Source organism: Neolamprologus multifasciatus, chromosome 19 (genome assembly GCF_963576455.1).
Source record: "Neolamprologus multifasciatus chromosome 19, fNeoMul1.2, whole genome shotgun sequence".
NCBI lineage: Eukaryota > Metazoa > Chordata > Actinopteri > Cichliformes > Cichlidae > Neolamprologus > Neolamprologus multifasciatus.
The window spans coordinates 10,949,475-10,975,296 of NC_140457.1; the positions used below are offsets into that span (position 1 = coordinate 10,949,475).

A 25,822-nucleotide genomic window follows, 5' to 3' on the forward strand; every position below is an offset into this window, starting at 1 on the left:
ATGACCAGTGCTTGACCCCACACATCAGTGATCCAAGATCAAAGATGTTTGAAAGCAGTATGTTGTGAAAATACGGCTCTTTGCAACACTTTGTACTTTGGGGTCATTTTTGACCCCTGAGGACAGCAGCTGTTATAAAATCCAATAAAAACCCCATAAATAAATCAAATTACTTAAAACTTATTCCAATCACGCATAGTATAGTAATGAATAACTTCTGTTATTTTCAGACCATTTAATGAATAAAAAACACATTTTTGATAGCAAAAGATTTCTTTAGAGGACAAAAATGACCCGTGGACATCACAAGGGTTAATATATTTGTAACAAGCTGCATATAATTGGAATATATTTTTTAAGAACATTTATTTTGTGCTTCTTTTTCTTCAAAAGAGGCATAGATTATTTTCACACAAGTTGCTGGTAATCAAATTGCTTTATAAGTGACTGGCTAGTGATAATTAGGCCGTAAAAATAAACGATGCATGTAAGAATAATAAATAAATCAACTTTTAAAAATTAGCTTCCAATTAGCTTTTATCTTAAAAAACATCAACAGGTTAAGCTATGTTCGTATCCCCCAGGCAGCTGTTTCCACAGCTCAGGGCATAAAAAACAAAAACAAAAACAGAAGCTGCACCGAATAGTCTGCGTTTCTCAGTTCCCTAATCCCTGTGTGAAATTTTTCTTTTAAAGCAATAGCCAGCAGTATAATAAAGAGAAACTCCTGGATGTGCATAAATATTGCTTGAGAAGTGTGAAATGTATCTGCGGCTCTTCCAGGAGTGTAGTCCGTAAAATGAAAAGAGAGGTTATGATGCATTATTGACTCGTTCTGAGGCATTTAGTCTAACCTCTGTTTTGCTTCCTTGCTGTCCGGGACATAAGTAAATTCCCGCCTCGGCCCGGGGGATTTGTTTTTGATTTGTTATTTACATTCAGAGCAGTCCGATCTAAATTTGGCACCAGACCAGACCTGCAAATCCTTAAGGTGTCATTTATATGGCCGAGGTTAACAACCAGCTTCAAATGAGAGCATACACCACCTCTTCAGTATCAGCTACGGAAGTGTTTGTCTCAGCGGTCAGGGCTATTTGTACACAGTCTTACTTAATATTGATTCACTGGCTTGTGCCAAGTCAATTCTCTGACTGTAGAAGGGAAAATTAAATGGTCACTACAAGACAAGAATTGCAGCAACATGAACTAATAGAGGGAGCTTTCCTGCAGGTTTGGAAGCTAAAACTAGTTTTAAAACCATGAAAAGTATTTTAGAACTTAAAGGTAAAAAAGTTATGGATTTATGCTTTATCCCCGCTTTAAACTCCACTGGGGCCTCAAGAATCGAGATGTGACAGAAGATCGACTAATAGACGTTTGTTTGGTTTTGTTCTTAACTCTGCACTCATAATATTGGATTCCCATCTGCTCTGTGTGCTCTGGATTAGGAGCTGCCCTGCCCATGCTAGCTGATTATTTACAGATTCTTTACCTGTAAACCTCTTTTTTTTTCTTCTTTCCCTCCACATTGTCTTCCCAGTGCTGTCCACATACAAACCAAACCACCCAGTTCAGGCTCAGACAAACCTGTCATGAACTGTTTCCTTAAACTTTTCAAATTTGTACTTGGACATGCTCTGATCACTTTGTATTAGCCAAAGTGTCCAGGTATGGTCAGTGTTTAGCTCAAAACTCAATGTCAGTGAGCCCAAAAAAACAACAATAACAAAGATTTTTGAGTATAAAATCTAGTTTTTATCTTTGCATTAGAGCATGTAAATACAATGACAGTATATTTCTGAGTCATTCATTTCTTTGTTGGTAACTTGGTGGTGTTTGAATTCTTAATTTATCCTTATTTAAAAACCACAGATAAGAAAACTTGGCTGTTTTAAGTTCTGAACAGCAAATCTTCACAGTATTTGCCAGCTTTGCTTGTTTAAGCACGTAACCTTTCAAAAATATTGCAGAATGTGATTTATCCAGAGGTTCACAACCCTGAGCTCTAGTTATGAGTTACCAGCATGTGTTCTTCAGTACACTTTGATTTTCATCCTGGGCTTCTTGAACAGGATTTACTGGGCGGTCTCCCTTACTTGGCTTTGTGCTCAGAGCCCAATCAGAGCTGCCAACCACTACTAACAGCAATACGTTGTATGGGAAGAGCAGTGTCCTGAGGAGAAATGCAGCTTTTCTTGAAGCAAGAACGCAACTAGCAAATGCTTTTAATATATGTTAATACAGTTAATGACACAGTTATTTTATAAATTCATTCACAAATCACTATATCTACTATAATTGTGGTCATTAGATAAAGAACAGGAAAATATCCTATATACATATATATGAGAGAGAGACTTTAAAGCTTTTCAGCTCTAAATCCAAGGGCTCTCTGAATGCATTATCTACCTAATCGTTTTCAAAACTACTGAAAAAACATCAACTGAAAGCCTGCACACTGTTTCTTTAAATAGTTTGTCGATGATTGCCACAAATACCAATGGCACAAAATGAAAAATCATTAGTTCTGCTCTTAGCAGTCATATAAACGAGCTATTGTCCAAATGTTGTCAGTAACGCGTGTCTGCAGTTCGACTTGCTGCCTAATGGACTTGGTGGCAGCACAGATATAAAGTAATGATCTCTTTATTATGTGTTTTCTAAAACACTCCACCGCTAGTAGAGAGAAAGCTTCTGTTCTTTTCTCAGCGAGTCTAAAAACATTATTGAATATACCACTGAGTACGAATCCAGCTAGCTGCTCTTTTCTTTGTGTTTTTGTTTTAAATGTCTATGTCTTGACATTTGTGTCAGACACCTGGCTGAGATTTACATACTCTACCTCGTTGAAGCTCTGTTTTAAATCAGCCATCTGCTTCAGTCAAAGCTCGCTAGCCTCTTCTTCTGAATCACTTAGCTGCAGTCTGTATCTGGGCAGTCATTTTCTCCTCAGCTGCCTGCACGTTATTGCAACAATACAGCATTTCTTTTCTTCATTTTTTTTTTCTTCTTCTTCTTATTTTATTTGCTTTGACACACCTGCCTGCTTAGATTAGCAAGCTTCTCACTCCTGTGATGTGTTCAACATGCCACTAGGATGATTAGGACGTAATAATAGTTATGACAACTAATAGCTTCCATAAGTTGTGTGTGTGTGCATGTGTATGTGTGTGTGTCCTGCGCCTGTCCTGCTTTTCTTTCCCACTCCATCAGAATATGAAGTATAGACTGTAAATCTGGGCCAAGGTGAGAGAGGGTGCCCAGACAGATGAGAGAAGAACAAATTAGACACTGTGCTCCCCTCCTTCTCCCCCCTCAGCACTGCTGTCACACTGTCTCCTTTTTTCCCCACCTTACCCCCTCCTCCTGTTTGCCCCCTGATCTCCCCCACCCTCTGTCCTCAGTTTCGTGGCTCCATTTTGCGTCAGCTACAACCGAGCAGGCAGCCATTGCACGCACAGAGGGAGAAACATTTATTGCCTCTTCTCTGCTTTATCTGTCTCTCTTAAGCCGTTCCACTGCCATGCACCCCCCTCCTTTTTTTTTTCTTCTTATGATCTGTTTATCCTTTATTCACAGAGGTAGTTCTCAGGAGATTGGGAAAGAAAATCTATTTTTCAGCAGAGATCTTATCAGCGAGTGCTGTTCACACAGCATCCTTCCCCTCCCCTCCTCTTTGCTAGGTTTAATCTTTGTGTGCTGCAGAAAACGAGCATACAGTAGTTTGTGGCAATAACAGATGGCTGTGCATGTGTGTGCTTGGTGACTGTGTCTCTGTGTGTGTGTGCAGGAACATGACCATGACTTTCTATGTTGGATAATGTCTGGTAATCTCCCGTGTGACATAATCATAATCTGGTTAAACCAGACAGCCACAGTTGGCCTCAAGGCTGTTCCGCATTATAAGGCCATGGCTCCTTGCTCTCAGTATGTATGGAGCCTGGCAGCATGATAAAGTGCAGTTATTGTCCTGGCATTTCAGCTTGTAGAGGTGGCCCACGGGGACCAATTTTGGTTTAAGCTTAAAAGTCATGGGCTGTTTGGCCATCACTGGAGAAGTTTTAAAGGCTTGGGAGCTGCTGCTTTTGTCTTTATTGTAGCTGAGAGCAATAACAAAATCACCTTTTGTTTTCTTCTTTGATACTGTGATTATATGCTGGGCGTTATTCCCACAATCCTTGAGAGAACAAAAGCAGAGAAAAATCAGTAGGTGAGAAACACACTTCTATTCATCACTGTAAATCAAAAGAATCTCAAGGTAGCTGTATTTGTTTTGTTTTTTTTTAAAGAAAGATAGTTTTCTAAATCCAATGTACACTACCTGTCCTACAGTATAACAGATATGATTACCAATCCTCTGGTGACACTGTGGAACAGTATAGTCATATGGGACAAAAGAAAAATGCTACAAAATTAGTTAAAATTTCATTAAATTTGATTCATCTACTAGTTTTACCTCAAGCACACCCACCTCTGTCAACAATTGTTTGATAATAGTAATGGCTCAAACATCAGCCTAATGTTTTTAAAATTAGGATGTGCCGTGCTTGTCAAATTTATTTGACCATCTGTCATGAAAATAAGAAAACACATGTTGTCAGAAATATGACAAAAATGTGTTTTTAACTGTTTGTACCTAAACTCAGAGAAGTCATAAATTATCCAAGCACAACATTCAACAACTAAAATGTATTTTCATGTGCAGGAATTAATTTAATATGCTTTACTATTTTTTTCCCTTCTGTTTCTGTAAAACGGTGCATTTGAAAATTCATGGATATATACATTTTTTTTGCCAAGGAAGAAGAAGAAGAAGCAAAATATACACAATAAAAACAATGTGATGGTGGCTGACATAATTACCCTTTCCTGCACTATATCAGTTTCAGCTTAAGGGTTTTAATTATGTAAAAGTTAAGGGACTATGTTTCAGTTATTATTATTGTTATTGTTTCCTTTTGGGGTGTAGAGGTGCTGTCATTTATTGATTTCAAAATGCAAACTCATAGCATACTGTTGAGTGTTAGTGAGGACACACGGTTTAGGTGCCAGCTCACATGAATTAAAAGTGTTGCTTGTACGCGTTGTACATGGTGTAGGCTTTTGCTTTGCTGAAACTACACATTTGTTGTTGGTTATTGGGTACGGCACGTACGGATCATGCAGGTTACTGCCTGCTGTTGTCATCCTTTGTTTATCTTCCTTGTTTTTCTTTTACAAGCATAGTTGTGTCTGGTCTGCCAGCGTACTTCCAGACGAGTGGCTCTCTGTTTTATTTTCCATCTATCATAATTGTTTCTCGACTTTCGCTCGTGTTGTCTTGAATGCCGTGCAAGGTAGTAATTTAAATTGTGGAAAGCCAGCAAATTGGTATATTAAATCAAGGCGCAGCATTACTTTTTAAAAGATGAACTTTGTTTCTCTTTGCACCTCACACAGATAGATGTTTTCTGCTTTTGGTTCCTGTTTGAGGCCAGATTAGTTTAGAAAATACCAAGGGAAATAAACGAAAAGTATTAGCTGTTGTAAGGTAGCCACAGTTACTTCAGTTCTTCCACAGTTTTATTTTTAGTGCTGGTAAGTTACTTAATATTTATCCTTAACTGCTACTTTTAATCACAATAAAAATACATAAACCTGGCTCTCTTTATATTTTTCATCTCATGTTTTATTATTAACATAATAGTTGCTGCAGAGTAGCACATCTTTCTGTTGCTAATAAAGTATTAATCTGCTTTCTCCTTCTTCTGTCATAATTGTTTCTTGACTTTCATCTTGTATTTCACACCTTAAATGTGAGAAACTGGCAGACTTGATTAAATTAAGACTTAGCTTTACTTATTACAAGGCGATGATGGCTTTAAGGTCTGTATTTATCACAGAAACTTAATGACTTTCTGTTTGCACCTCACACAAAAAAGATCTCATTTGAAATCTGATAATATCATAAATTTAGAAAATACCAAGAGAAATAAAAGATGTTTATAATTTCCCATAAGTATTTGAGCAAACCCAAACCCCAACTTTGTAACGGATGTTTGCAGAAATGAACAGTGAGCTGCTCTATTGCGATGAGGTACCAGGGTATAGAAGGACTCCTCTATCTGATGCTCACTGAAGCATTTTCAGTAACAAAAAATAACTATTTCTGGGTCTGACAAGTAGAAGTGGTCTGGGCTAACTAAAATATTTAAAGCTGACATGTTTTCCTAATCGTAATGTTGCATGGGCTCACTGGCCCTGCAGCTGCAAAGTCTTAAAACTGAGCTTATTCAGAGTTGAACTGTTGACTGGGTGTTGGCCACTCGCCAAAATGTTTTGTACAACAGAAAACACCTCGTATTTACCAGATTTCCTCCAGTGGTTTGTAATTGCAGGCAATATTACGTTCTGTTTAATTATCCATCATACAGTATGTCAGTTACAACCGCTTGTTGCCATTCACAGATGACGCAAGTCATTCCTGTAAGTGCTTCTCTCTTAATTACATTTGGGCTGTGTCTCAAAGCTTCTCACTGATCGTTGCAGGCATTAGTCTTATGACCTAAGCCAATTTTAATGATTTTCATCACTGCAGCTACTTGTACAGTGAATCTGCACTTCAAAAAATGCTTGTTTTTGGAATGATTTCATACGTATCCTCAGCGAAGTCCAGTGGACTTTGAAGCAAAGTGAGCTAGATCTGCTTTAATGTTATTTTAATGGGTTTTTCATTTACCCACATGTCATCTCTCCTCTAGGATTTATGAAATTTTCCATTATGGTTTTTGCTTAGTGTTTCTGATTAAAAATAAAGACTTCAGCTCCATGATAATGTCTTACTTGTTGCAGAAGAATGAAAGATCAGAAAGAGCAAAAAATAAGAAGATAATAACAAGATTAAGCAACTGACAGCTGTGAGAAAACGGGCACTTCCTCATTCTCTTCTCCAACTTAGAATTACACATGAAGCTGTCTGACTTGATGCAGGCTATTTGTCTTACATTCACCTGCTGCAGTATACTTGACACGTGCATGCTGTAGATGTTTGCAGTGCTTTATGACACCGTCCCAGATCATCTAGGCAATTTGTCTACCTTGTATATTTTCAGGTGCTTGTAGGCAACAGCTTAATCAGCTCAACAGACATCAGGAATTTGTTATAGCCCTTTGGTAAAATCAGCATTTCATCAGTTTGTAGTGCTATATGCACATTTTGCTTAATTTAGCAAAAGTGTACACACATACAGCCAAGCTTGTGAAGCACATTTCCTTAGCTCTCAGTATGTTAGGACGCTTGTGTTACTTTGGTGTGCCGTCTGGGGGATTGACCCTCTCATTTTCCCATCATTGGATGATCCCTCAGGCCACTAGGTCCACCAAGATTGAAGTTAATTGAATCCATTTAAACCCTGCCCGACTAAAGTAGACCAATATCCTTGAGCAGCCAGCATTCACCCTTGACACTGCTGTAGGACTCTTCAGGGATAAATCACGTATGACTAAAGAGCAGAGATACCTCACTGTGCTACGTTCTCTTTATAGCGTCTGCTGTCATAAAAAGTGGTGTCGAATGTATATTGTAGAGACCACATTCACACAGAGAGGAGACACTGATGCTGGTTTACAGTTAGAGATCACAGCTGAGGCGAATTTATAGGCCAGATTCTTGCCCAAATTGAATCCTTTTTTTTTACAAAATAATTAAACTGCTAAACGGTCGTTGAGCAGAAAATTACTCTATCCCGAAAGCCATGTAGAGATCAGTGCTTTGCAGTCGTTGACAATTTGCGCATACATAACAGTCCATTCAGTTTTAATAAGTCAGCATGCCCCACATTATTGTACAGACCAGTTTTGAACATAGTAACAGAAAGAAGTGTAAAAGCAAATCCATTTCAATCCGAGCTCTGTATAACGTTTGCTCAGAAGATCAGTTGCTATAGTATACTGAAGAAGCCAAGTTAAGCTGCTTTAGCGTTTGTCAGCCTGTTGCATAGTGGTGTGTTCGCTGAGCTTTTGGCTGTAATATAAACAGAGAAAAACTCCTCTCCTGCTTCCTTCAGCTGGATTTTCTACTGTAAGGCTTAAACAAGATAGTTGACAGTCTTGTCTTGGCTTTGTCTTGTATACAGCATTTATTGATTCAAGAAGAGCAGTTTCTATTTTAATAGAAATTATGGCTTAAAATAAGCTTAAATTGTATATTAAAGTGAAGTTAAATGCACCTTTTTACTTTTGTCTGTTTAGAAGTAGATGTGAGTTTGATTCGTTGAAGGCCACAGTCAAAAATGTATTATTCTCATAGGGGTGCAACAATACTCGTATCAATATTGAACCGTTCGATACAGTGCTTTCGGTTCGGTACGCATATGTATTGAACAATACAAAATTTTTAATTTATTTTATCAACTTTTCTTCTGACGATGCTGTCTGTGTTGAGAGCTCAGTGGATCTGCGTTTGACTAGTCCACCTAGGCTGTAGAGGGGGGAATTACCATACATCCCACGATACGATATTATCACAATACTTAATGCACGATACGATATTATTGCAATTTTTAAAAATATTTTGCGATATTTAGATTCTGTACATAAAGGTAAACTTTACCAATATTCATTTTATCTAATATCAAAGTCTCACATTCAGTCTTTCTCTCATTTTAGTCAGTTTTATTGTTGACAAACTGAACGGTTTGTATTATAGTCTAGTCCAACTTAACTGAATGCAACCATCTGGTACAATTATAGCTATTCTGAACTATGCAATTTATGAAAACTATGCAGCCCATTCACCAACTGAAGAATCTGAAAGTAAATTAAAACAAAATATAATTTTACATTAAATAAAAAAGTTTTAAACTTAAATAAAACATGTCTTAAATTAAAATAAGTAAACTGTCACATTTGGACAGTGAAGGAATGTCAGGATTCTTGCTCAGAAAAAGGATCAACATGCTCTGAAGTCAGAGCACAAAAACCTTTTTTGTAACAAAATATCGATTTCTGCTGTCCCTGTATCGATACATTATTAGCAAACAAAATATCACGATACTACACAGTATCGATTTTTTCCCCCCACCCCTACTAGGCTGCACTGTCGAGCGCAGAGCCACTGAGCGCAGTGCAAGCTAGCAAGACAGAAGCTAAGCTCGTTGCAACATGGCAAATTGAACCTCCCCCACCCTCATTCAGATTTGGCCTTTGGAACTATTTTGGTCTTCATGTGAAGTATGACCCTGAAGGTAAGCACGTCATGGACAAAAGTAAAAGTATCTATCAGTAAAACGCTGATAGATGACGGCTCTCTTACAGCCATAGCAGAGGCGTTTTACTCAGGTTCTGGTGCCCTGATAGTAGTTCATATTAACTGTTTTACATTTAACTCATAAATAGTATAGCAGTTGAAGTGTTAAAAGATGACTGAAAAGTACATGAAAGTACATTTTTGAAAGTACAAGTATGAATGGATTTTTTTAATCAGTAAGGACAAAAAGGTTATAAGAAATGTCTAAGCTTTTGCAGAGCTTTCTACTTGTTGGTCAGCTAGGTGTAGTTTTGGAAGCACGAGGAATACCGATTATGTCAGGAGAAATTAAGTCATTATGAACTGATTCAAATGGGATGAGCTGGGAAATAACCAGAGAGGAACTCTTAACTTCATACTCTGTACCTTTCAAATTGTTGTTTGACATCATTTAATGGGCCGGGCTTAATCTGTGAACAAATGTCAACATGAAACATAAACATTGTGATTGCAATCAGTCAGCTCAACAACCATTTTAAAATGCATTTTGTTGAGCTCCAGTTCCTTAAAGTAATTTCAGCCTAATCTTCATTCAAACATTCACCTCATCTCCAAAATATAAACTGTAACAGTACTTTTTCCATTGCTGCAATCCTGTGGATGTCTTCGTACTTTGACAAGCCACTTACTGTTTTGTTTCTTCCAGCTGTATATTTAAAGTGACAGAACCAAGATTTTTAAAAAAAAAAAGGGGGGGGGGGTATTATATGTTTTATCTTAATTAAGGTGAGATTTAAACCCCATTGACTTGCAAAATGCCTTGAATCGCTTTCTGTTCTAATCACTGAATTAACTTAAATTCTGTTCTATTCTGCAAATTACCTGTTCTTTCTTTGTTTGCAGTGACGCTAATCCTATTTGTGAAATTTACATATTTCTCTCATCAGTGGGCCCAGCGAGATGTGTTAATAACCTGCGACACAATCCCTGAAATATCTCAGAAACTGTAATATTGACCTCAGCCGCTCACTCAACAACTTGTTCTCCATGCCACATTAAAGCAAGTATGTGAATCCTCCAGGACGTCCATTTGTGGACTAGTCTCATGAACATATATATATATATTTATTTATTTATTTTTGAGCATAGAGACAGAAATAGCATGCAAGGTTATATTGGCTATATTATATTGGTTATATTATATATTCAGGCACTGCTCACAGCTCACGAGCAGTGAGCTGTGCCTGACAAGCCAGCCTTTATTTCTTTCATCCTGATGTTAGTAGTAGGAATCCAGTCTTGCTTTTTAAGTCTCATTGTAGCCTAGAGTGTTGGAAACTTGTCACACTATGTCTCTGGAGATAATGGCCAATTATAGCAGACACAGTGCAGGTTTTAGCTGCCAGAAGAATCTCCCAGCAGGGACCACGGTGGCAGTAAGGTGTATGTAACGCTTCTTTTTTGGAGAAATATTTAGAGTTGAGGTAAAAGCAATGATAAACCCAACTGTTAAAACCAGTTTTAAAGGCCCATAAACAATTAAAAGTGTAAAGAAAAACTTTTTTTTTTTTGGTTCTATGAAAATACTTTAAAGGAGCAACGGAGAGAAATAGTGCCATATTTCTGTTGGAACTTCTTTCTTTCACCCACAGTTTAAAACTTGTGGTATCATTGAAAATGGCCCTGCCCCTAATATATTTTACAGCTTCAATCCTGATTACAATTTAAACCAGTGAATCATTTAAACTTCACCCTTTGTAACATTTAAAATGTTACAAAGGGTGAATTTTATCTGTGTTGACTCGCATTGAAGCCTCAAGTGGCCTTTTGAGGAACTGCATTTTCTGACACATCATAGGCTTCCTTTACTTTTAAGCCCTGGAGGGTTCCTACCAGATGTTTATCTGTGTGCTAAGTGGAAGCACTTTTTCTTTTAGCTATTTTATGTGAATTTATTTAACATTTACATTTCATTTGTGTGGAAATTTTATACGCAGGTGGTAAAAGTGCTGGCATCCACACTGCTGAGTGATCATTGTAACAAGTTATTACAAATCATTACCAGCTACACAGAGACTGGCCTTGCGCTCTTTTATGTTGCTGTGGAGAAAGCAGTTAAATGGAAGGACAAGTTCTCTCTCTCTCAACCCTTACATGCTGTTCATATGTCATGCTTTTACGGTATGGCCTTTACCAGTTTGGGCATGGGCCAACTGTTCCCTCATAACTGTCTATACCAAATTTTAAACTACAGATGTATTTAGAATATATAAATAGCACATCTAACATTAATAAATGGATGATTAACCCTTAAAAGCACTTCAGAGAGCAGGTAGAGTGCTTTGTTTGGCTTTGTTTTAGAGAAAATCTTCTACTGATGTGTAATAATATGACCCAAGACATGAAAACATAACCGCCATAATGATTCACATATTGTAAGTGAAAATGGCAAGCTGCCTGGGTTTATTATGTAAGGATTACAACTGTTAAACACTACTCTCACTTCTGCCTCATATAAAAATCCTCATTTTGATCATCTGTAATGAGCAATGCTAGCATTAGCTAACATTAATTGACACTGAAAACACAAAGGACACTTAAAAACAATTCATTAAAAAGCGATCTATGCAATCATAGCATCTGTGCGTGTATGTCCTGGACACGTGTTTCTCACACTCAGTGAAATGGCAGCTGTAGTGCCTTTATTATATTATGACACCCACCCAAAAACCTCTTTATAAATCCTGTTTTAATGTCAGTGATCTCAGAATAAATAGATTCTGATTTGCTTATTTGATTATCTACTGCAGGTGCTAACAGTTCTTGCATATGTTTAGCACTTTTCTGGTCTTTCTAAGCTCTCAAAGTGTTAACTATGGATTCATAAACCCTCGCAGGCATCGAGAGAACATGCAGAGTTTACCTAAAAACAACCAGGAAACTTCTCACAGTGAGTTAACGCTGCCAACCCCTGCACCACTGTGCCACCCTAATACAGTGTCTGTGTGAGAGCACCATCTGTTCCTTGTGTGCATCATGTATGATCACTCCGATGTTGTTTTACCATTTTATTGTTTAAAGATTCCCAAAGACGAGTTGGTCCCTGTCCCCGTAGAAACCTGGCCAGATGTGGTGATACGGTCAGTTGAACTCTAACAACACGGTCCCATTAAAAAAGACACACAGGCATGACCTGTACAGTTTCAGGATTGTTTTTGATTTGACCCAAACTAGTAACTTTAAAGTCCATCTGAGCAGATAGATAACTTCCTGACTGTACAAAAATTTGTAGCACCTTTTACGACAGTATAAAATGTTTTAATCTTTTCTATTTTTGTGTATTTGGGGTAAAGGTAATCGAATTTCATTCTAAAAGAATGACATTTATGATATTTTTACTGCTGTCAGATGTCGAATTGAGCCAGATTTCACCTGAAAAATATGCAAATGTTAATTCTTCAAAGAACATAATAAGCTTTCTGTTGTCATGGTAGTTCATAAGACACTCTTCTGATGTTATGTAACATTGCTCATAGTAAAAGTGTTAATTAAAAATAAAAATCTTTCACAACAGGCAGGTAAAAAATGACCTCGAAAAACATTAGCTTGGAGAAAACTGCTTTGTGAAGCATTATTGATGCTTCTCTGTCAAGGTTTTCCTTGCTTTAGTAGTCTCTGGCACTGGAATTGATTTATTACTCTATAAATTATACTAATATGATTCCAGCCCATCATTCGCTGGATGGGCTGTACGTTTTCTGGTTAAATTGTGCATCTGTTATACTTGGTGTAGTTGTGTTTTATGTTCTTTTTTTGTGCAAATCATCTGTTTTGGTAAGTTACAGAAACAGTGGGACACAGATCCTGCTAATCTCATATTGGTAAAGTGGAAGGGACATCCTTACAAGCAGTTTGGACAGAGTATAAAGCCAGTTTATCTGTGCTTTATCAGAGAAAACGGCTCTACTTGAAAAATACATGCATGAGTGCTTCGGAGAGGGTGTATGGCTTCAGGCACCGAGATCATACAAAAAAACCCAGTTAGATGTCAGAAATATGCTGTATTTTTATTTATTTTTTTCACATGCAGTTTTTCCAATCATTTAAATTCCAGTCTCACCAAATCAACCTAAAAGTTTTATTAATAAGGAATTGTAAGGCTATGTTGTGGTTTCCACATCCACATATTTACAGCGTGTTCGGCTCTGTGCAAAAATAAACTTTTAATCGTTTGCCCAAGTCTTTGCTGCATTATGAATGAGACTGAAAGCTGCCCATGAGGAAGGAGACGTCAAGCTTATTTTATGTGTGCGAGGGTACTTCAAAGTAGATGTCCCAGGGAGGGAGAGGCTAATATCAAAACAACTTTAACCAACACTGGAAGAGTGCTGAAATAGTCTTTAAATCAGATTTCATGGAGCACTCACTGGATATGTAACTTGTCCCGTTCTATTCTGCTCTCCCCTCTTAACTATGGTCCCTCCTGTCTCCACGCAGCCAATCAAATATGCCATCACCGCCGGGCTTATGACCCACACTAGTTGCTATAGCAACGCCGGCCTGCCTCCTAGAGAACATGTCATGCATGTTAAGTGGTTCTCAGATGCTCGCTCGTTGTCTTTCTGTCTCACACTTGCTCATAAGTTCACACACACACACACACACACACACACACACACACACACACACAGTGTTGCGCACACACTGAGGATAAAGTCACTTAACAGACCATAATTGTCTCTGGAGTAGAAGTCTTTACTTTATGGTTTTAGCGGCTATACTTACATCCTGAATATGTTACATGTGTGTAGTTTTGTTTTGTTTGTTTTTGTTATTATTTTCCTTCTATCATAATTATACGTGATGTTCATGTTTGCCATGACGTCAATTTTTTTTTTTTAAAACTAGCATATTCTTATAGGCTGACCACCACCTTGTCCAGGAGCTCTGTAAGGGTTGTTCAGTACTTCTAAGCAGCAACTTTGAAAACCTCAACAAAAGTATTGTCAGACATTGTAATATTTAAGTTATTGTGTGGATATACTTACAAAAGTTCATTACAAGAACTATGTTTATTGCAAGAAAAGAACAGTAAAATATTGGCAACAATTTGTTGCCAATTGTTGGGGGGTTACAATTTAAGGTTTTCATTGTCCTGTGTACTGTCCAGTCCTGTAGACCTTGCACCACCTCTCACCTGTCCTGATGTCCTGCAATAGAAATATGGCCACTTTTCCATTCCATGATCTTCCAATTTACCACTAATACTTAAGGTCTCCTAGAAAATTTGTAAATGTCTAGTTTCCCCATTTTTGGAAGCTGTTTAATATATGCTCAACAGATCAAAACAAAGCTGTTCATACGTAATACATTTTGAAAGGAGACATCACTGTTATCTTGCATGGCTGTTATGGCTGGGTCAGAATTGCAGGTCGATTTAAAGTGGCTAGTAACTACCAAGTCTATTCCAAGCAAGGACAATCATTTAATGAGTAAATGACTCAAATCAGTTTAAGCTTCACCTCAAAAAAAATAAAAATAAATAAATCCCCTTGGCAACATCTTGATAAGGTTTGCAACACCCCCACAGAGGACCTTTTTCCGTCCACTGGTGGCACAAGGGGAACTTGCACAATATCAGGCAGCTGGTTATAATGTGGTGGCTAAGTGGTGTTTGCAGAACACCAAGCGTCATGGGACTAATCAGTGCCACTATCTCCCTGTAGTTAGCCCTCAATGGAAAAAATACTCATAACAGTTCATGCTGCGTACACTTATACATTTATTGTCTAAGTGGATTTCAGGAGAGAGAGAGGGCGAGATGCTGTTGGCGGCTTCTTTCGTGTCCTCCAAAACCGAGTAGTTGAGGTGTGAGAGAGAGAGAGTGCAGAGAAATTGAGGAGCCAATGTGCATTGAGGATTATTTAGTTGTTGGTCGATAGTGGGTCAGGCAGGCTCCCAGCTCTCAGTAACACACACACACACACCCTTTTCCTCTTCCTGACTGTATAGCTCACTGAGAAAAAACATGACAAGAGGATTGATTCAAATGAAGTTGGCTTCTGTCCCTTCGGAGGAAGATAATCTGATGATGAAAGGGAAGAAAAAGCATGTTGGGGTTTGGAAAAAGAAGAAGAAGAAGAACTAACAGCTGAGACATAACAGTCTGTGAAATTCAGAGGGACTGAGGTGGAGGTGGGGTTGGCGTCTCCGACTCTAGCGGGGAGAGTTGTTGGGTGGGGCAGCGGTGAAGTTACATAAGAGCAGTCCTGCCTTCTTTCTTCTATGCTCTGTCAGTCTGGATGTGGCTGCAGAACTGTTGCCTCGCTACATTTTGTGATCCCTTAGTAATAATAAGCTATATTTAGTTCCACTGATTACAAGTCTCAAGTGAAAAATAGCCTTTACGGTGCACATCAGCGTTTTAATTATTTTCGGCTTCAGCTGGCACTCTGAATAATGTGAAGTGTTGTATTGAGATGAATCTGCAAATTAAAGTCACTCAAGATGATTGCGCTAAATTAAATAACAACTCATTACCGCCACCATCTTTGGTCAGTGCCCTGTCAATTACCGTCAGATTTACTGTCATCCACCTCCCACATACCCATAAATGGTGGGGTTCAGTTTTTATTTTGCTCACAGCTTATTTTTTGCATTATTCCACTTGAAACCTTCAAACACTTCATACCTAATGCTAAAGATTATAGGTGGAAATCGCCAGACAGCCCATGACATGAAGTTGTCACAATACTTGACTCACAATATAATGTGATTTTTAACATTTAGTGATATGCTGAGTATTGAAATAACATGTATTTATTTTCACCTGCAAAGTATATAACAAGATAAAGTTGTACTCTTAAGTTCTTTTTTTTTTTTTGTTGAGTTGTCGAACATACCAACACTGTCATAAATGTTGCCATAAGATGGAGTTAGTGTGACATCAGCAATTGAATAGGGTCAAGTTGGCAATTACGTGCAATCTGTTTCTGAAAATTCAGCAATTAACTGTGTTAAAACATTGAAAATCACATATCTGTTGTTGTCCGCATAGACAGAAATTCACATGGTAAGTGTATTGATCCTTATGTAGTGCTTTTCTACTCTCCCAGAGCACTTAAAGCACTTTATACAACATACCTCATTCACACACATTCATTGGCTGCATGGGAGAACAACTGGGTTTAGTATCTAGTCCAAGGATATTTGCAGACTGGACAGGGATTGAACCACTGACCTTCCGTTCAGTAGATGACCTGCGCTACCTTCTGAGGTACAGCCGCCCCAATACAGCGCGTACACATGAATACAAATCATTTTATACTATTCCATTCTATCAGTTGAAAGCTTATGTGCATGCAAGTATATCTAATACATATTAATATAAATCATTTTACGCTATTTAAATCTATGGAGAGGAAACAGTTACTATTTTGTAATTTTATAAGTACTCCGTTTTCTATTTGCATGCAGCATCTGACTTTTGCACATTAATTATAAATGTACTTTTATAGGATTTGCTTATCTAGATTTTTTTCAGCGTTTGCGTGCAAAAAAACGTTCAGGTAATTTATGTGCACAATGATATGAACAGAATTAGGCTTCTTTTGTTTTGCTGTTCTGTGCCTGTGCAGGCCAGAATCAATTAAAAGCTTATGTGCATGCAAATGTGCATGTAAATTCCCAGCTGTTAAAAGCCTTTGCTCACTGCTGTCTTTTGAAGTGTTACTATGTGTATTATATTTTGCAGCTAATTGAGCTACTTGGAGGGTTACACATTATCCTTATTTAGTTATTAAAATCCTTATTTGGCTGATCTAATTCAGCTGGTCTGTTTCTTGCAGTTGTACAGTTTGTTCAGATCAGTCTGTGTATATGCGTGTGTAGTTCATCATGGGGGGAAAGGGGGCTCTCCTGCCCATGCTATTCCACAGTACAAACACTGTGTGGAAGACAGTATTTAAATACACACTCTCTTAGCCTGCCCCCTACTGTTGCCCAGACCTACTTTCAAACACACATGTATGCGTTCACACACACTCTAAGGAAAATAGATCACTAAAACACTCTGTAGATTAACTGAACTAGATTGGAACTGAGCTGTGACTTAAATGAGTGTCAGTTGATTTTTCTCAACCCACTTTTCCCAGTTTAAACACAGTCAGGCAGTCTGGAGATAGATGCTGGGCAGAGGACTTTGTGGATCATACTGCCTCTTTAGGTTGACAGTGGTATTGCTCACCCTCTGCTCTTTGCTCTCATTAGCATATGAACAGGTCAACAAATAATGTTATAATTCACTTAGCTGCCTTTCTTCTGAATGAGGATCTAGCTTAGCTGTCAGCTCATGAAAATGAAACGAAAAGCATTTTTGGATTATTTGTTTATCTCCATCATCCACTGAATCCTAGATTTTTTTTTTTCAATTTCTGCCATATTTTATTTGACGTCATACTTTCCCCAGCTTTTGTCAAAAGACCATTTTTCTTTAACTAGAGGGTAATACATCATGTTTCTGCAGTGTTTTTAACATAACTAACAGAATTTAGGAGTTTATAAAGTTTTGAGCTGAGCTTTTCTTAAGTCAGTAGAAGATGTCCACTAAATTAATGAAATGTGCTCATTCTTTAAGTGTCAGTGGGTTGTGGTTAAATTGTTTGACAACAGCACTGTGTACAAATCTTTTCCACCCAACTCGAGATTTTGCTGTTGTTGTTCTCAAGTTGACCAGTTGGTGTCTTCCTCTCCCCGTTTCCACACTGACAGCTCATTTTCCACAGCAAGTGATTGAACAGCCTCTCTCTGGATTCAGTGACATTTTATAGTCGACTCTCTTTGGACAATGAACACTTATGAGACATCTCATAAAATATTCAGTGATTTAATATTCAAACCATTTAGATCCCGGTTCTATTTAATGAATCATAACTGAATGAGGCAATCACTTTAGGACCTCATCAATAATGTGAGAGCTACCCTTGAATAATGCCTGAATGTTGCATATATGTATTTGTATATCTACACCAGAATGTCTGTCATTAATGGCTGTTACTGGTTAACAGGTTATCAAATCTGTATTATAACTATAATAATAATAAATCTTTCTTTCTCTTTCTTTTCAGGACCTGAAGAAAGTTAACTTCAGTCCGTCCTGGAGCCTCTCCTCTCTGACCTTCCAGATCACCCCCCCTTCCCTCCAACCAGTTTTGTCATATTGTACCACCTCCTTCACACCTGAAGAGACCCATAAGAAGAATTGCACGGGTCATCAGTCCCCCTACTGACCAAGATGATCACCTCAGAGCTCCCTGTCCTACAGTGAGTTTTTATAAAGGGCAACTGTCAGTTTGGCAACAATCCAGCATTAAATTTGTTTTTTTAATTGGTTATTTTATCCGTTCGTCCTCCACTCATCCAGAATCAGGCTAATTTGAAAGAATACATGAGTAATTGTTTTAGATTTTTTAGGCTACCTGGCCTGGAAGCGAATAATGATTTCTTTTAGATTCCATGTTTTGTCACATTTGGCCTTAAAGGTTTGTTTGCTGTAGCTGATGAAAGATATTTGTAGGACTGGATGCTACTTTAAAACGATCTTTGGGAAGACATGTTTGTGATTGACCTTTATAGTGTTCTAAACTCAAAGTGACAAGTGCGTTAGTGTTTTTTTTTTTGTTTGTTTTTAACTCACCCAATTCATTTGTTTGCCTGTCAGTGGAATTGAATATTTAATTTGGCTAATGAATGCAATCATTAAATGCTAATGAATGAAATGCATTTGTGATTTACTCTTTCAGGGACTCATCCAATGAGTCTGGGGCAACAGACACTGTGGGAATAAGTATGAGCATAAGTGAGATGGAAGATCCAGAGATGAAAGGAAAAAAGAAGAGAGGGAGACCTGGCAAACAAGCACCGGTACAAGAGTTTGTTAAGAAAGGGGAAACTTGTGGAAAAATATCTGGTTAACAGACAATGCATGTCTCTGATTGTGTCTGGTGGTTTTGAAGTGTGTGATGGGTGGTGTCGGAAGAAGCTGTTATATTTCCCATTGTGTGCAAGTCTGTGTTTGGGGATGGGTGTACATACAACGGTTTCTTTACAAACTTTCTAACTGACATTTCCCTGATTTCAGACATCCAATAAGAAGCCACGGAAGTCGCCAACAGACAAGACTATGAGTGTGGCCAGAGGGCGAGGGAAAGCCAACGGTGTGGCTCAACATAACGGAGATGGGGGAGACCCAGTCACTCTATTTGAAGTGGTCAAATTGGGAAAGAGTGCCATGCAGGTCGGTGAACACAGGTTTGATTTCATAAGCACCAGTGTAAATAAAATATTTAAGTATGTAATCAGATATTTTAATGTATTACATCTGTTTGAAGCTTTGTAAATTCATGTTTCTCACTGTCTTTGTCATTTGATTATTATTTTTTTGTATACAGTCAGTAGTGGATGAGTGGATTGAGTCATATAAACAGGACAGAGACTTGGCGCTGCTAGACCTGATCAATTTTTTCATCCAGTGCTCAGGTTGCAAAGGTAGGCGTGTTTTACTTAAATCTGTCATCCTGTGTGCATGCATTATAGACAAGACTACCAAATCTGCTGTTTTTGGTTGTAACCAGGCACCGTGAGGATTGAGATGTTCAGGAACATGCAGAATGCAGAGATCATCCGTAAGATGACTGAGGAGTTTGATGAGGTAATTATCTGCTAAAATAAGCAGAAATTAACATGATTTAAATAGTTGTGAGCGTGCATTGCTATATTATTTAGTTACGCATATATATTACACTCTGTTGAAGACGTGTGGACAGATTTGATGATATCAAACTGACAGTTCAAATCAGTTTATTGTTGTATCGTGTTTGAGTTGAGGAAAAAAAAAAAAAAAGAACAAGAAGTTAAAATAACTGTAATCTGTCTGTTATTTGTTTTTGTTTTTTTCAACAGGATAGTGGGGATTATCCTCTCACCATGCCAGGACCTATGTGGAAAAAGTTCCGTTACAACTTCTGCGAATTTATCAGCGTTTTGATCCGTCAGTGTCAGTATAGCATCATCTATGACGAGTACATGATGGACACTGTGATCTCCCTCCTCACTGGACTGTCTGACTCTCAAGTGCGAGCCTTCAGGCACACGTCCACGTTAGCGGGTACCAACAACATGATATTTGTTTGAACTGCAAGCAGTAATTGTTCCAGAAATACCTCCACATGGGCTGATAACACAAGTAATATTACAGTGGGAGATAATAATAATTACATTTGCTTAGCACTGATCAAAATAAGCTCGTTGTGGTGATGAAGACAGAAAAACAACTAATAATTTGCTGCGTCTAGGTCTGTTTTGTGTCTTGTACTAACAGTTATTTATTAACTTTCTGCTGCTTGACTTTGCACAGCTTAATCTGGACTTGTGCACACTTTTGTTAGGTTGAAAGTGTATTTCCCAGGACGAAATGTCTAAAGGTTTTGAATGCTGTTATCTCTCCATAGCAATGAAGCTGATGACAGCACTGGTAAATGTAGCGCTGAACCTGAGCATTCACCAGGACAACACCCAGAGACAGTACGAGGCTGAGAGGAACAAGATAGCTGGCAAACGTGCCAACGAGAAGCTGGAACTGCTGCTACAGAAGAGGAAGGAGGTGGGTTTGGGTTCGATATCACAGAAGAATTGACTTTTTAAGTGTCTCAGATTATCATAGGGGGTTGTGTGGTACTACTTAGCTGTAAATCCGAGTGTTTAACTTTGAGTTTTTCTTGTACAGCTTCAGGAAAACCAAGATGAAATAGAGAACATGATGAACTCCATCTTCAAGGGCATCTTTGTGCATCGTTACAGGTACACACTCTAAATGTCACCTTCCTTACTGATGAGGATTTAAGAATAGTATTTTTTGTATTTTTGGTGATTCTGTTTTTCTCGCTTTCTAGGGATGCGATCGCTGAAATTCGGGCTATCTGTATTGAGGAAATCGGCGTGTGGATGAAGATGTACAGCGACGCATTTCTTAATGATAGTTACCTAAAATATGTTGGTTGGACTCTACATGATAGAGTAAGCAAATTTAGGAGTTTTTGCACAACCCTTGGCTGATATTTACCACTGGATTTAATGCAAGGGGATGAACGATATTTTCACAGACACAGAATGGTAGATGTGTAGTCCACCACAGCAGGATTTTATTTAAGATGTTTGGCCAGCTTGAACCAATTTTTTTTTTTTTTCTAGCAAGGAGAAGTGCGTCTGAAGTGCCTGAAGGCTCTGCAGAACCTGTACACAAACCGAGAACTGTTCCCCAAACTAGAGCTTTTCACTAACCGCTTCAAGGTAACGCTAGCAGCGAGAACTGAGGCTGCTTTCATGCAACTCCACAGTAGACATGGGCAGTGTTTAGATTTTTTTTTTAGTTTTCTGAATTCTCTTTTGTTTCTCCTTATTTATTCTAGTTCTCTGCAGTTGTTTCTCTGCTCAACTTTATCTGTTTTGGCAGGACCGAATAGTATCAATGACACTGGATAAGGAGTATGACGTGGCTGTAGAGGCCATTAGATTGGTCACACTCATTCTGCAGTGAGTAGCTTTGATCTTTCTCTGTATTTTTGCATGCCTACATATGAAACTCTTTTCTTTTTAGATTCTGGTCAGCATTTTAGCATAAGATTATATTTTGGCTATCGTCAAATGCTTAAGACGAGGATTATCATGTACTGAACACTCAGTTCCTGAGTTACTTTAGCTGAGGAGATGATCTCAGTCACACTCACAAATAGATTGGGTAGTTTACTGTGAACTAGTTTAATAGTTTTTGAATGCTATTTCCCTTGACTTCTTTTTATATGCAATATTTTGTTAATTTTTAATTATTGCTTTCATCCTCTCGGCGTTTTCAGTTATTTCCCGTGTTTAATATTGTTCTCACAACCAGCTCTGATTGATTTAAACTTGATTAACCTGTGTGCAAATTGTCTGCTGCAGGGGCAGTGAAGATGCTTTGTCCAACGAGGACTGTGAGAATGTGTACCACCTGGTGTACTCTGCTCACCGGCCGGTCGCTGTTGCTGCTGGAGAGTTTCTTCACAGAAAGTGAGTCTAATTAGGGCATTTATGGTGTAATAACATTGTTAGTCTTCAATTTGTAAAACTCTTATTCTGTCTGTTTCTCACTCGCTGTCAGATTATTCAGTCGCCATGACCCGCAAGCAGAAGAAGCGCTGGCTAAACGCAGAGGGAGGAGCAGTCCCAATGGGAACCTCATCCGTATGCTAGTGCTGTTCTTTTTGGAGAGTGAGGTAACGCTCATGAAAACACACATCTTATCAGCATACCGTGTGTGTTTTAGATGTTGGGCACTCACAAACACAAAGTAGTTCCAGAATGATGCCTGCAGATTGAAGTCTCTTTCAATGTGATTTTGTGTGTAGCTCCACGAGCATGCAGCTTACCTTGTCGACTCTCTGTGGGAAAGCTCTCAAGAGTTGCTGAAAGACTGGGAGTGTATGACTGAACTGCTGCTGGAGGAGCCCGTGCAGGGAGAAGAGAGTAAGGCACACAGTATTTCACACTGATCTTATTTCCTTTGGGAGAAGCTGAATCAAATAAAATACAACCGCTGAGAACCAGAGAGACAAGATGATGTAATAAAATCTTGTTCCCTGAAACTCTTCGCTCCCTTAATCCTTTTCTCTGTTTCCGACCTTTGCTGTCATTCGGTTTCTCTTTTGTTTCCTGTGTCTTTGTCTCTCCTCTGCTCAAACGTCTTCTGTTTTTCCCTGTAGTGTTGTCTGACAGGCAGGAGAGTGCGCTGATCGAGCTGATGGTGTGCACCATCCGACAGGCAGCAGAGGCACACCCACCTGTTGGCAGAGGCACTGGCAAACGGGTGTGTAAAGTATACACATATCACACCCCAGAAACACTCAGAGTATTCACTTTGGATGTTGCAGATGAAACCTTATACAGTCATCTGATAACCTTTACTGCTTCCATATGAGTTAACGGGGAGAGTATGAGCCAGGTGCTATTAATCAGATGCACTTGATTAATGGGTCATCAGCAAGTTTGAGCACATCTATAAAAGCTGAACATCTGGTAGTTTGCTGGTCTGGAGAATATGAGGTGTATGTTAACGCTGCTGCAGTCCTCCCAGGATTGGACATTCCAGAAAATTCATCCCAAGGTCACAGCGTGCAAATCTCAGAGAGATTCCAAAAATTGCAACTGTAGAAGTATATCTCAGGCAAAAATCGACAACACAGTAAAGACGTCTACACCTCAACTTGAATGAAATCCTGTAGCAGGATCTCAAGAAAGCTGTGCATAAAGAAATACCCGCAAACGTTAATGAACTGCAAAATTCCCCCACAGAAAATGATTACTTCAAATTACAGCTGCTAAAAGTGTTTCTACAAGCTTTTGTATCACAAAGTGAACTTAGGGTTTCACAGGACTGTATGGAGTCCAGTAAAAACCTGCTTTTTCACATGACTGTACCTGCCAAGTGGGCATGTTGAAGGGGAATTCACTGTGATCTGAAATGTGATGATGTATTATACTTAGGTGTAAAAGCAGCCACCTTATTTACCAGCGTCTGTGTTAATGTGCTCATCTGTACTTTTGATTCTGTTGTATTGAACTTTTGTTGTTCTTCACTTTTTCAGATTTTTTTTAAAATATGTAATTATGTGCATAAAACTACAGCAAATAATTTTAGCAAGACAGAGAACTTCTTGAATACGTTATGTTGTTAAACACAGAAATAGCAAGAATTTTCCTACTCATTAATACCTTTTTTGGTCATATAAAGAGGGGAAAATGATTCAGTTTTTGGTCCCAACAAAAGAATCATTGATGTGTGTGGGTGTGTTTGTGTGTGTGTGTATATATATATATATATATATATATATATATATATATATATATATATTTATTTGTCCAGGTGCTGACAGCAAAGGAGAGGAAGACCCAGATAGATGATAAGAACAAACTGACAGAGCACTTCATCATGGCTTTACCCATGCTGTTGTCCAAGGTAAGGCTTTTCTTAGCTTGCCCATGGCCATTAAGGGAGAGACCAGTGATAAATGACTTGGCTAGAAGACCGATCAGTTTGTCAAAATAAATGATCTGCTTGTGAGAATTGCTGCTGAATACTTTGCGCCCTCAATCTCTCAAGTCTGCTGGCCATATGTGTAAAATGTCACTCACTATTTCACTGAGAAACAGAAGCCAAGCGTTGCATGCTGATAGATGGGTCTTTCTTTCCCGTTTTAGTCCTTCTGTGCTAGTTTTGTAACTTTTTTTTCCCTCATACACTATCATTTTTTTGTCATCTTCATTTAATTCTCATCTCTCTGTTACTTTGCCCAAAGTACCAGGCAGACTCGGAGAAGGTAGCCAACCTGCTGCAAATCCCCCAGTACTTTGACCTGGACGTGTACAGCGCTGGGCGTATGGAGAAGCACTTGGACGCCTTATTAAAGCAGATCCGTCTGGTTGTGGAGAAGCACATAGAGGCCGATGTGCTTGAGGCCTGCAGCAAGACATATAGCATCCTCTGCTCTGAAGAGTACACCATCATGAACCGTGTGGACATTGCCCGATCACAGCTTATTGACGAGATGACCGATCGTTTTGCACACTCGGTCGAAGAGCTGCTGCAAGAGGTATCAGGCAAAGTAGCTGGCTGGGTAGACTATTAGAAACCGGGCACTATTTGTGCCCATTTGAGTCTTGTATACTAACAGATGTTGGTTATTGCAGGCTGAGGAGGCAGACGATGACGATATCTACAACGTGTTATCTACACTCAAGCGACTCACAGCCTTCCACAAGTATGATCTGCAGCTGTTTCAAGATAAAAATATGGATTATTATCATTGGTCACTTTGGCTGACAATCATTACAGAATCTGAGATTATTAGCTTAGCATACCAGATAAGGTTTGTGTAAATCTGTAGGGAGACATTTAGTTTGCATTTTTGGATTGTAAGAATTATTATTCATTCATTCATTCATTCATTCATTCAGTGTTTTGGAAGAAATTTTCCACCAAATAAATGTGATCATTTTAGTGTGTGCTCTCCTCGTTTTCTCCTTCAGTGCCCATGATTTGACACGATGGGATTTGTTTGGGAATTGCTACCGGCTGCTGAAAGCGGGCATCGAGCAGGGCTCCATGCCAGAGCAGATAGCTGTCCAAGCCCTGCAGTGCTCCCACTACTCCATCCTGTGGCAGCTGGTCAAGATCACAGAGGGGGTTCCCAGCAAGGTGCTCAACCGGCCTCACTAACAGACCGCATTCAGAGTTTAGCTTTATCATTGGTCAGTGGCTCAGAGTGAATGCTGCCATGTCTGAGCATCAGTGGCCCAGAGGGACAAGAGCTTATCTGTATTTCTGCAGAGCGGGGTGGCTTAGTGTAGAAATCCATCTCACTGTCAGACAGCCCCAGTCCTCAGTCTGGGACTCACCCCAAATCTGTCTCATTTAACACTTAAACACCTTACCAAGACTTCAGCTCCCATTATAGGATATAACTTATCTGGAACATTGTTGAAAACATCAAAAGTGTTGCTGAATTA

At 38.7% G+C, this 25,822-nt stretch overlaps 1 protein-coding gene across 1 annotated transcript in view; it reads left to right on the forward strand.

The window, feature by feature from the left end:
- stag1a (STAG1 cohesin complex component a) overlaps positions 1 to 25,822 on the forward strand; it is a 44,221-nt gene that overhangs the window by 12,266 nt on the left and 6,133 nt on the right. The window contains exons 2-20 of the mRNA XM_085144107.1: positions 18,352 to 18,547; positions 19,027 to 19,147; positions 19,365 to 19,520; positions 19,675 to 19,771; positions 19,858 to 19,934; positions 20,186 to 20,390; positions 20,734 to 20,885; positions 21,009 to 21,082; positions 21,175 to 21,298; positions 21,473 to 21,571; positions 21,735 to 21,814; positions 22,220 to 22,327; positions 22,419 to 22,533; positions 22,666 to 22,783; positions 23,020 to 23,123; positions 24,180 to 24,272; positions 24,613 to 24,906; positions 25,004 to 25,074; positions 25,343 to 25,511. Of these exons, the coding sequence (XP_085000233.1) occupies positions 18,519 to 18,547; positions 19,027 to 19,147; positions 19,365 to 19,520; positions 19,675 to 19,771; positions 19,858 to 19,934; positions 20,186 to 20,390; positions 20,734 to 20,885; positions 21,009 to 21,082; positions 21,175 to 21,298; positions 21,473 to 21,571; positions 21,735 to 21,814; positions 22,220 to 22,327; positions 22,419 to 22,533; positions 22,666 to 22,783; positions 23,020 to 23,123; positions 24,180 to 24,272; positions 24,613 to 24,906; positions 25,004 to 25,074; positions 25,343 to 25,511 (2,286 nt within the window). The 5' untranslated portion in view covers positions 18,352 to 18,518. The remainder of the gene's footprint in view (positions 1 to 18,351; positions 18,548 to 19,026; positions 19,148 to 19,364; positions 19,521 to 19,674; positions 19,772 to 19,857; positions 19,935 to 20,185; positions 20,391 to 20,733; positions 20,886 to 21,008; positions 21,083 to 21,174; positions 21,299 to 21,472; positions 21,572 to 21,734; positions 21,815 to 22,219; positions 22,328 to 22,418; positions 22,534 to 22,665; positions 22,784 to 23,019; positions 23,124 to 24,179; positions 24,273 to 24,612; positions 24,907 to 25,003; positions 25,075 to 25,342; positions 25,512 to 25,822) is intronic.